This window comes from Papaver somniferum, chromosome 4 (assembly GCF_003573695.1).
Source record: "Papaver somniferum cultivar HN1 chromosome 4, ASM357369v1, whole genome shotgun sequence".
In the NCBI taxonomy this organism is placed as follows: Eukaryota; Viridiplantae; Streptophyta; class Magnoliopsida; order Ranunculales; family Papaveraceae; genus Papaver; species Papaver somniferum.
In genome coordinates this window covers 29,645,494-29,657,122 of record NC_039361.1, presented here as the reverse complement: position 1 = coordinate 29,657,122, position 11,629 = coordinate 29,645,494, and the positions used below count along the sequence as shown (strand labels likewise).

At 38.0% G+C, this 11,629-nt stretch overlaps 1 protein-coding gene across 1 annotated transcript; it reads left to right on the top strand.

Moving 5' to 3' along the window:
* Positions 1-4,786: 4,786 nt before the first annotated feature.
* LOC113275043 (DEAD-box ATP-dependent RNA helicase 7-like) lies at positions 4,787-9,514 on the top strand. Its single transcript, XM_026524474.1, has 13 exons — positions 4,787-5,421; positions 5,980-6,114; positions 6,217-6,357; positions 6,468-6,579; positions 6,878-6,948; positions 7,042-7,196; positions 7,302-7,413; positions 7,589-7,690; positions 7,790-7,850; positions 7,943-8,111; positions 8,222-8,318; positions 8,400-8,494; positions 8,692-9,514. The coding sequence occupies exons 1-13, from the start codon at positions 4,900-4,902 to the stop codon at positions 9,047-9,049; spliced, it is 2,130 nt and encodes a 709-aa protein (XP_026380259.1). The 5' UTR covers positions 4,787-4,899; the 3' UTR covers positions 9,050-9,514.
* The last annotated feature ends 2,115 nt before the right edge of the window (positions 9,515-11,629 follow it).

The window sequence follows — 11,629 nt, the reverse complement described above, 5'->3', positions numbered from 1 at the left end:
AAATCTTTTTTTTTGTCTTTTTTCTATATCCCCTCACTGCGTATTCTAAATTTGTGAGTATGAGTTGATTTTGCGGGATAAATCCCTCGGTAGGTCTATCACAACCCATTTCCATAAAAACAGTTTAATTCTCTATCACAAGTATAGTTTTCGAGAAATTTTGGTAAACCCCGTCATGCTTACCCCTATGGTGCTTCAACATTCAACTTAAAAACCGTTACGAAAGCGTTGCCATAAACCTGATTTAACATAAGATTCGAGCATTTTCTTGAACGTAGTCTTGAATCAACATAGGAGCGACTATGATTTGACGCTCCAAAAACTGCTTTAACAGCCAATCGTTTGGCACTCCACAAGATATTCTGAGAGAATACGCTCCAGAGCGACTAATGGTTACGCGTCGGGCGACTAATCATTAGGCGCCCTGCATGAGCGCAGAACCATTGGTCTCTCAAGTTAAATATTTGTTTGATATTTTTTAAGCTACACTCCGTTGACATTCAGATGACGTAATTCCTATTCTTATTGGTATCTCATATTCTGGTCGGGATATGAAAGAGTGACGAGGAGACACTCAACTTCATATAGTTTACCGAAAGTGATAAATGAATTTTGGAATCACTTATTGATGTGTCGTCTCCAACCACTCAATCCCGAACGTTTTTCGTGTTTCCGCCAAATGTAAAGGGGAGCCACTCACTACAGAAACTCATATGTGACACATGTTTGGTTCTAATTCGAAATCAAAAATCACAAAAAACATTAAAAAAAAATGAACTCAAAGTTGTTCTACATATCTTGTTATTTTTTGTGGATGAAAATCGTGAAAAATATGCTCAGAAGAACCACAATTACAACTAGCAACTACCCCTTCTGATTTTTGTTCAAAAAATTTCAATTCATCCCTCAAATCAAATATGCAAAATTAAATTTTGGGTTTGAAAAGAAAATATGGAGAAAAGAAAATGAGGAAGATCAGTTCTGCTGTTAGTTTTAGGGATAATTCTCGATCGATTAATGGTTTGACGCTTTGACCACACTGACTACGTCAAGCGCCAAATGATTTGGCGCTTCCAGGGTAGCGCCAAACTATTGGTCAGCTCAACGGCTTATCAATTGACTTTTTTTTTCTTTTTTAGGGAATGTTGAACCACCATGAGAGTTGGGCGAGGGTTCGGCCCGCTAATTTTTCAATACGGCATACTAAAAATATCTTCAATATATGCACGTGACCAACACTCTTCTAGGACAGGTGGACTTGTTACTGACGTCCACTCCACTCAACCGACCTCCCTAATTGCTCAAAACTAGGCCTGTCAATGGATACCGATTTTCCGTTAGCCGATACCGATAATCGGTTATCCGTTACTGCTACCATCCGACATAGCGATAAACGGATATATGATACCGATAAGCTAACGGATAATACCTTCTTAACGTAACAGTAGTGGAACCGTGTATTTCCGTTAGGTTTAGTTCCGTTATCCGCTAACGTGCGTATTGCACGTGTAATACATTATGTTTTGGTTTATCTCATTCTTCATCTTCACTTCAGTTTTATCGACAGTTCGACACAACAGAGAACTCAGAGAGAAAAATAGAGAAGCCAGGGATGCTGAATCAAGCATCGTCTTCTCTGCCTTAGAAATCATCATCTTCTCTGTGTGATTACTGATTAGAAACTATGGTTCTCTTATTCAATTTCCTTTGAGTTTAATTTCAATCTTCAAAACTCAATTTTCAATTTAGGGTTTCTGAAATTAGGGTTCACAATTTCAGATTTGTGAAATTAATCATGTCCCAAAGTGAAAGAGGAGCATCAAACCATGTTGGGTCTTCACAAAATCTCTCCTTTTCAGTTGCATCACATTTACCTGCTGCTGCTGCTGCTGCATCCAACCAAGTTCAAGCTTCTGGAGTGAATTCAACACCTGCTTCTATTACACCTGCAATTCGTACTAGAGAAGAAGAAGAAGAAGATGTAGAAGTAGATGAAGACCCAGTTATAGTTGAAGAGAAGAAAAAAATGCGCTCAGTAAGGTCTGATGTATGGGTTGATTTTGAAAGGAAGGTTGGAAAGAAGAAAGTAAAAGGTGGGAAGGAGGTTGGGGTACTGATAGCTGAATGCAAACACTGTCACAAGAGAATACCTGCTCCCAGTAACCAAGGAACCAGACGCTTGCATTACCATGCCAAAATCTGCAAAGAAAAGCCTGACAATAAGAAAGGACAAAGCAAGATTACTTCTGTCAAAACAGGTAATGCTCAAACCAAGTTATCAAATTGGAAGTTTGATCCTGTTGTTACTAGGACACTAGTTGCCAAAATGATTGCTAAACATGGTTATCCAATCACTATAGTTGAGCATCCTTATTTTAGAGAGTTTTTTAAGTCTTTGAATCCTACTACTAAGCTTTACACTAGGAATACAGTTAGGGAAGACATCATGAGACTAACAACTGAGTTCAAACTGCAATTACAAGAACAATTTGAGAATATTACATCTAAATGTAGTTTAACAACAGATATGTGGTCATGTAAGCATACAATGGATGGTTATTGTTGTGTGACACTGCATTACATAGATGAGAAGTGGAAACTGGTTAAGAAAACACTAGCATATACTTTAGTGCCATCACCACACTCTGGAGAGGTTCTAGCATCTGTAGTGAAATCTGTGTGTCTAGAATGGAACATAGACAGCTTTTTGCTGTAGCTGCTGACAATGCTAGCTCCAACAATGTTATGATGGAACAACTGAAGAAATGGCTTGATAGCAAAGACTGTTTAGTTCTTAATGGGAATATGTTCCAAATGAGGTGTTGTAATCATATATTGCACTTAATTGTTGGGTGGGGAATGAGAGTAGCTGCTCCATTTATAGATGCAGTTAGAGAGTGTGTAAAATATGTCAAGTCAAGTCAGGCTAGAAAAGAGAGATTTGAATGTGCAATTGCCCAAGTTAAGCTTCCTGCTTCAAGGTCTGTCGGTTTAGATGTGGATACCAGGTGGAACTCCACCTTTAAGATGTTAAAGGATGCAATTTTTTTGAGACAAGCTTTTGCTAGGCTAGATGATTTGGATGATGACTTCAAGATACTACCAACCTCTAAGGAGTGGCAACAAGGAGTACACATATGTGAACGTTTGGAATTGTTTGATGTCCTTTCAACCAAATTTGCTGGGATTAAGTATCCCACAACAAATTTGTATTATAATGGGGTTCAAGAAGTTAATAGATGCATTAAGCTCTGGGAATCAAGTGAGCATGAGTATATCAGAGACATGGCCAAGAATATGAGGATGAAATTTGATAGCTACTGGAAAGAAAGTAACACTTTGATGGGAATTGGAGTTGTTTTGGATCCTAGGTACAAAGCTAAATGGGTGGAGTTTGTTATGAAGAGAGTATATGGTGTGGAACACTATAAAAGTCACTATAACAAATTTGAGCTTGAACTCGATGCTCTTTTCTGTGCTTATGAAACTAACACTACAGCTCCAGATTACTTTGATACTGGAATGCATTCAAGTGCAATTGAGAGCTCTGCAGGTACAACAACATCATATGAATTTGGTTATGATGATTTCATTATGGAAAACAATATGTTTGAGGTTGAGAAGTCAAAATTGGAGACATACTTAGCAGAACCAGTTCTTCCTAAAGGCAAAACCACTGAAGAAATGAGGTTTGATATCTTAAGTTGGTGGAAGAATCATGCTCCTAAGTACCCAATTCTCTCAAGGATTGCAAGAGATGTATTGGCAGTTCCAGTGACAAGTGTAGCATCAGAATCTATGTTTAGTATTGGTGGCAGAGTTCTCACATCTCACAGGAGTTCATTAGCTCCAGATCTTGTTGAAGCTTTGCTTTGTTTGGGTGATTGGCTGCCAGATCTCACTGTCAGTGACAATGATAGTTGTGTTACAGGTACATCTTAATCTTTTTTTTTTTTGCAATTTATTGGCTTATTGCACTGACAATGACATTGCCAGCTTAAAATGTCTAACACTTTTGATTTTTCTTTCAAAATACAGAAGTTCAAGACTAAGGAGTAAGGTAAATGCATTTGCAGATGCAGTTGGCACTTGGGACTTGGCAGAGGAGAATCTGAAGATGGAGGAGGAATGCATTTGCAGTTGTTGACTCAAATGGAGATGGAGATGTCTTTTTTTTTTGCAAAAAAACATGAAGATTATGAACTTTTTGTCTTGTGTGGCATGAACATCTGTATCTGTATGTCTTTTTTTGGTGTGGCATGGATTTAAAACCTGTTTTGTTGGATTTTAAAGCTGTTATGTGTTTTTAGCCTGTTTTGTGGTTGTCCTGTGACATACCGGATGGCAGCGGAAAATTATCCGTTATCCGGTAAGTCCAACGTAACGGTAACGTTTTTGAATTTCCTATTTCCGCCGGATATTAACGGATAACGGATATCCGTTAAATTTTAATGGCAACGGCAACGGCAGAGCCTATATCCGTTACGTTAGCATCCATTGACAGCCCTACTCAAAACCATGAGCCTCCTGAATTCCTTCATTTTTTTTTTCTAACGGGACTCCCAAATATACCCCTCATAAACCCTAATTTTTCAATCAGCCCACAAGAAGCCCTAGACACTTCCCAAAATATTGGCAGTGCCGCCACTTGCCAGGAGTCGGTCAGTGTGGCTATTTTCTCTCTTTCAGACCGCATATTCCTGCAAGGCTATTATCGGTAATAAAAAATACGACCCAGAAAAACCTTTCTTCTTCGTTATAAAACCCTAACCCTAACAAACAATTTTTCCTTCTCTTTGCTGCGCGCTGTGTTTTCACTGCCGCACTTTTTCTCCATTAACAAGGAGAAACCCAAGCTTCAATTCATCTCTATCAATCTTTCTTCAGTCTAATATTATTATGCCTTCAATAGCACTTTCTGATATCAACTTCATGGACGAAGTTAAAGAGAAGAAGATTAAGAAAGAGAAGAAGATTAAGCTAGAAGTAGAAAATGGCGGCACCGATAATGGAACCCCAGCAGCTTCTCCTTCATCAGAGAAGAAGAAAAGTAAGAAAATTTCTGATGATAGTGATGATTCCATGAAAGGGGCATCTACAGAGAAGAAAAAAAAGAAAAAGAGGAAAGCTGATGAAGAAGGGCAGGAGGATGCTGGTGAAATTGAAAATGGGTCTGCGTCTGTTGTTGAGAATGGAACTGTTAAGAAATCTAAGAAACAGAAAGGGAATGATGGAGCTGCTGTTGTTAAAGATGATGTCGAAAAAGAGGATCCTAATGCACTGAAGAATTTTAGGATCTCTGCACCATTGAAAGCCAAGCTGGAAGCTAATAATATTAAAGCACTTTTTCAGATTCAAACTATGACTTTTAATGATGTTCTTGATGGGTTTGATTTAGTCGGTAGAGCTCGTACTGGTCAGGTATATATACATACATCATTCTTAGTCAGAAATTGATGTATTTTGTGTATGTTGATTTATTTTGTGCATGTTTTGTTAAAATTTAACACCTCAATTGCATTTGTTCTTAGTTTAACATGGTTAGAATTGTAGGTGAAGGTGCGAATCTTTTCAGTAGATATGTGAAACTGATTACACTGCTTCATTGACACTTCACTGGCATTTAATTTTGTAACATACAGGGTTTTTATTTGGATGTTTCTATGTGAAATCCAAGTTTAACATGATACTAATCGCTGCTGGGAATTTGATTTAGCAAATTATCGGGTTTTTGTTGGTTCAATGTTTAATTTGGATGCTCCTATGGGAAATTTTCATACTGGAGCATCTAAATTTCTTTGACATGGATTCTGCAGTATACCCCTGATCGATATTTCACATGCTAGGAACTGAATCCATATAGTTTTGGTTTAGTTGTTTGCTGTACAGATGGAAAATCTTCTAGGTTTTATTGTTTACCTGTTTCTTGATATACCACACCACCTATATTAACCTGTCTTTACCTTTTTCGATTTACAGGGAAAAACTCTTGCATTTGTGTTGCCAATATTGGAATCCTTAATTAATGGTCCCACAAAAGATTCACGGAGGACAGGTTACGGAAGGTCCCCAAGTGTTCTGGTTCTTTTACCCACAAGGGAATTGGCACATCAGGTACAGTGAAAATATCATTGTTAAATAAAGTACAGTATCTTTATTGCTAGCCTATATGACATCATGTTGTGTTAATGTTATCTTGTTATCTTTTGTTTCCAGGTGGCTGCCGACTTTGAGTTATATGGTAAATCACTTGGGTTAACTACCTGCTGTGTATATGGTGGATCTCCTTACGGTCCTCAAGAAGGTGCACTGAGAAGGGGGGTTGATATTGTTATTGGAACTCCTGGAAGAATAAAGGTATTTATTTGCTCATGATGGATCTCAACATACGATGTTATATAAATTTTGTTAGAAATTTGTGTAGTATCGTTACTGTTTTATGCCGACTTCATGAAATCCTGGCGCAGGATCATGTCGAGAGGGGAAACCTTGACTTTGGCTCATTAAAGTTCCGTGTACTTGATGAAGCTGATGAGATGCTTGACATGGGTTTTCTTGACGATGTTGAACTTATTCTCGGTACGTGTGACAATGATGATATTGTATACTCTTCTAATAATTAATTTTTGAAATGCATGGAAAGTCTGCTGAGACTGAGTAATATTTTATGTATCTTGTATTTTTGCTCGTCTAGTAGGTTTTTCTACCTGAACAAAAGGATTTTGAATCTGTAACCCAAAGCCAGATGATGTGTTTTTTTATGAGTTTATATATGTAAAAAAATGTTTTTCGACTTTGTGGTTCATACTGAAAGCATTCATGGTTGTTGTTGTTGAAGTTGCACTGTGCTAAAAAAGCTTTCAATTTGGTATTGCAGGAAAGGTTAAAGATTTGAAGACAGTCCAGACACTCCTCTTCAGTGCTACATTACCACCAAGGATTAAAAATGTGGGTCTTCAAACCATGCGGGATGTGCTATCTTGATACTTCAATTTTTTTAACATTACATGTGTTATTCATGCTCTTGTTGTTATTTGCCAGATTACTACTAGGTTTTTGAAACCCGACAAGAAGATTGTAGACCTTGTTGGAAATGAGAAAATAAAGGCCAGTGTAAATGTTAGGCATATTGTCATGCCATGCTCTAGAGATGCCAGAGCAACAGTCATTCCTGATGTAATTCGCTGTTATGGCAGGTTAGTTTCCTCTTTCCTTTCTTATGCAATTGCTTTTCTTTCGTTGAAGTGAATATTCATTTATAAAACATTAGAAATGAGTTACTTAATCATTTATTATTTCAGTGGCGGCAAGGTAATAGTTTTTACTGAGACCAAGGGTTGTGCTTCTGACCTTTCTGGGATATTGCCTGGAGCGCGTGCTTTGCATGGAGATATTCAACAAGCCACCCGTGAGGTAAGTTCTTTCTAGTTCTGGTGTAGTTGGCATATTCTGTGTTCACACTTGGTTGATCGTTCTATGGCCCTACCAATAATATTGATAACTGTCGATGATAATTTGTTTTTGTTAAGTCAGTTTTTTGTGCTGGCAATATCGTTCTCTTTCTCTAATTTGAAGGGTTGCATTGCAGGTCACAATCGCTGCTTTCAGGGCCGGCAAGTTCATGACTTTAGTAGCCACCAGTGTGGCAGCCCGTGGTTTGGACATCAATGACGTCCAGTTAATCATTCAGGTATTTGCTTTTTCTTTTATATGGAAATGCCATCACTAGTTAGATTGTTTAGTCTCGTTTGTTGAATCTCGTGTATTGATATTTCATTGCCTTTTTTAGTGTGAACCTCCACGAGATGTAGAAGCTTACATTCATCGTTCTGGGCGTACTGGAAGGGCTGGTATGTATATGAAACTCGGTCCTTTTTATATTTATTTTCATTACATCGATATCAACTTCAAGCATAACTAATTGATTTTTTTTTCCTTCAAGGCAACACTGGAGTTGCTGTAATGCTTTATGATCCAAGGAAGCATAACATCTCTAGAATAGAAAAAGATGCTGGTGTGAAATTTGAGCACATATCGGCTCCTCAAGCCACCGATATTGCAACTTCTGTTGCTCATGAGATATCTGCAGCAATCCTTGAAGTTTCCGACAGGTATATATATTATCTACTGTTTGGCAAATTCTTCTGATGCTACCATGTTTAATTTCAGATAGTTTATTTCTGGAATATCTGCTTATATGTATGTACCGTTTCGAATGCAGTGTTATTCCAGCATTTCAGTCAGCAGCTGAGCAGCTCATTAAAACCTCTGGACTCTCTCCTGTTGACCTTCTTTCAAAGGCCCTTGCCAAAGCATCTGTATGCACCGACAACTTTCTCAATTTTCACTTTATACGATCGTATTTCATTGATCTTACTGAAACTACTTGGTTGATGCAGGGGTATACTGAAATAAAGAGTAGGTCGCTTCTTAATTCCATGGAAAACTATGTTACCGTACAACTCGACGCTGGAAAACCAGTCTATTCACCATCGTGAGTACACTTACAGCTTTATGCACTTCGCCTCCCAAGTCCTTTACTTTACCATATGGATTAGTTTGATTTCGAGCCTTGTAATAGTCTAATATGATCAGTTTTACCAATTATTATTTGTTTTTTCTTATCAATTGTGTTTTTTGCTGATAAAATTAGTGTTTTGACTAATCAGTTTTACCCCTTTTTGTTTCAAGGTTTGTGTTTGGCGTTCTGAGGAGATTCTTGCCCGAAAATCAGGTTGAAGCTGTGAAAGGTGTAACTCTTACAGCAGATGGGAGGGGTGCAGTGTTTGATGTGCCTACTGCAGATCTAGATGCATATCTTGCTGGTCAGGAAAATGCAGCAAATGTGAGTATTGAAGTTCTGAAAGAATTGCCCAAGTTGCAAGAGAAGGAAGGCGGCAACAATAGATTTAGAGGTGGTGGCGGTAGAGGATATGGTGGCGGCGGTAGAGGATATGGTGGTGGCGGCGGTAGAGGAAGAGGAGGTGGTGGTAGCTGGGGAGGAGATCGAAGAGGAGGTGGCGGCGGCGGCGGCAGATGGGGAAGGTAATAATTTCCTAGTATGATGATAACTTTCTTTGAAGGAATCATTTCCTGGAGATAAGATTGTTTTAGCCTCATTATATGGAAATTATGAATATCTTTCTGGAGGAACTGTGGCCTCAACGTGGGCCTTTTTGGACGTGTGGGAAGTATACTTTTATCAGCAGCAACAACAACGCATCATAGTTTTTTGCTCTGGGTTAAGTATCAGTTCACTGGAGGATTAAGATTCTAAATTTATGTTGGTAGTAATATTGCATGCTCATTTTGGTTTTCATGTCTTAAATTTTTGTTGCTGGATTTTGTCCCCTTTCCAGCTTTACTTGAGAAATTCAGATACAACAAGTCTCTTTACTATAGTAATGTTTATTTATCATTTTCTGTCATAATTTGTAAAACTTGTAGTAGAGATGAGCTTTGATTGAGAATATACTTCTGCAGTTTCTATGTTAAAGATCATGAAACTTGTCTAGTTTTTTCTGTTCTTAATTTCCGTGCTTGCTTGCGGTATGTCTCTGGAAATTGAACTTGGCAGGATTCTTATGCGATTTTCAAAGATTCCGAGGAAGCCATAAGCGACTACATCCTCATTTTTCTTCATGCTTTTCATTTGCCCTTTTTACTCAATTTGAACACTCTAACATCGCTAATGCAAGATGACCTTTAATTTATAAATACTGTGATCTGCTTCTGGCGGGCTTGAAAGTTTTCTGCAGTAGAATTTTTTTTTCTTAATGCTTGTGAGGAAGATCTATACATGAAGCAGGCATTGTTCTTGCAGCTCCTGTGTCATCTCCATGTTTTAAACATGAGATTGAGAATGTAACTTCTCCCACTGGCACGTTATATTTCTTGGTGCAGGTGAGGACCTTTGAGACCCACTGTGGATCTGTCACAGTATGGAATGAAACATACGAGATCTCTAGCAAACATTTGTAATGCAGGAATTCAGAAAGAACAGATGGCTGAGGCCGCATCTCAAGCTCGTGTTACCATTCCTAATGGTTCATGGAGCTCAACTCACCACGGTTTCAGCGCATAATTGAATGCAGAAGATTAATCTTGTTTAAAAAAGATCACTGCAATTTCAGTTACGTGTGCGTACATATATGTCTGTCTAGTTGGCGCTCACAACAACGTCTATATCGGTATTATTTGTGATGCTTGTTCCATTTTGTAAATACAAGCCCCCGGAATAAACAAAAATATAAAGGTGTGTAATGAACTAATCATATAAATGCTATAATTTCCTTGATTTGAATCTGTCCGAGTTATTATCGGTGAAACAGAACAGGTTAGGCATATACAGAAAACAAGCCTGGAGAATCTTAATGAAAGTACCCATATAACACTGGACGGATATAAATTGGGAGATTATCTGATAGAATACAAAATTGAATATCTCTTCATTGTATGTGATTTGCAATTCTGCATACCATCAAGAGGCAAATATATCGTATGTAACGATTTGCAAAGTCTGCCTAACGTTCTTTCTGCAAAAGCGCGAGAATTAACTTGCATTGGGTGAATTGCTCACAAAAGCTGTGGGCAATCTCGCCTAACTCCCCAAGCTCCAATGACAGGATTCTTATGGCAATTGCAGGAAAAAAGCCTGCTTGCAGAGTGCATCAATAAAACTGAATTGGGGAAACCCAGATTAATGGGGTATACCACAATTTAAATGGACCTAGAGCCCTTACCACAATTTAAATGGACCTTGAGCCTTGACTAAGGGGTGGTAAATTGTGGTGAACTTATCTTATTGCCGTTGACCTAAAAGCTTAAACCTCTTTCATCCTCTTCGCTTCTTTATCTTCCACCAATCCTTTGGAAGTCGTCATCTTTGATCTTCCTCAAAAATGGGTGATTGGAAGCAATCATGGAACAATCCAGAAGCAAAAATTGATTTCAAATCTCCAAATTAACAGAAAAAGGTAAGAGAAAAGTTTTTTTTTCGTTTTTTTGAGGTCCTAAACTAGTGGTCCCTAGACTACATCCAAACTCCTTAAATTTGAGTGGATTTCAGCAATTACCAGGTTCGAACCCCTACCTCTACAGTGGAAGGGAGTATGCCAACCACCAGACCACTTGGTGATTGGCTATAAGAGAAAAGTTGGAACTAGTGAAATCAGTGAATTTAAGCATGAAATCCCTTAAGTTGTTGAAAAGAATCCATCATCGGCGAGAAGAAGACCGTAACGATGTCTAAACCCAAACCCATTACTCTATTGTGTGATGTGACTGTTATATTAGTTTAGATTATTGAAAATGATGATTTTCTGGGTTGACGTTGTCAAGGTATATGTATTAGCATAATGACAACTTTTGATTTTTAGTGTTAGTCACGACGTATTTTGATAATGTTAACGGCGACTGTAAACTGATAATCAGGGTCGGCATGTTAGTTATGTCTTAAAGATGACGACCTGTGTTAGTTATTTTGGTCGTAATCTTCTAATATTTATTATAACATAATGACTTAATGTCACAAGAACTTCGTTTTTTTAATGTAATTTTAAAGGAAAAAAAAAGGCTTCTCCTCATTCGAGATGTCTTGGTCATGAAAATGGAAAAGGACGATGTAGCA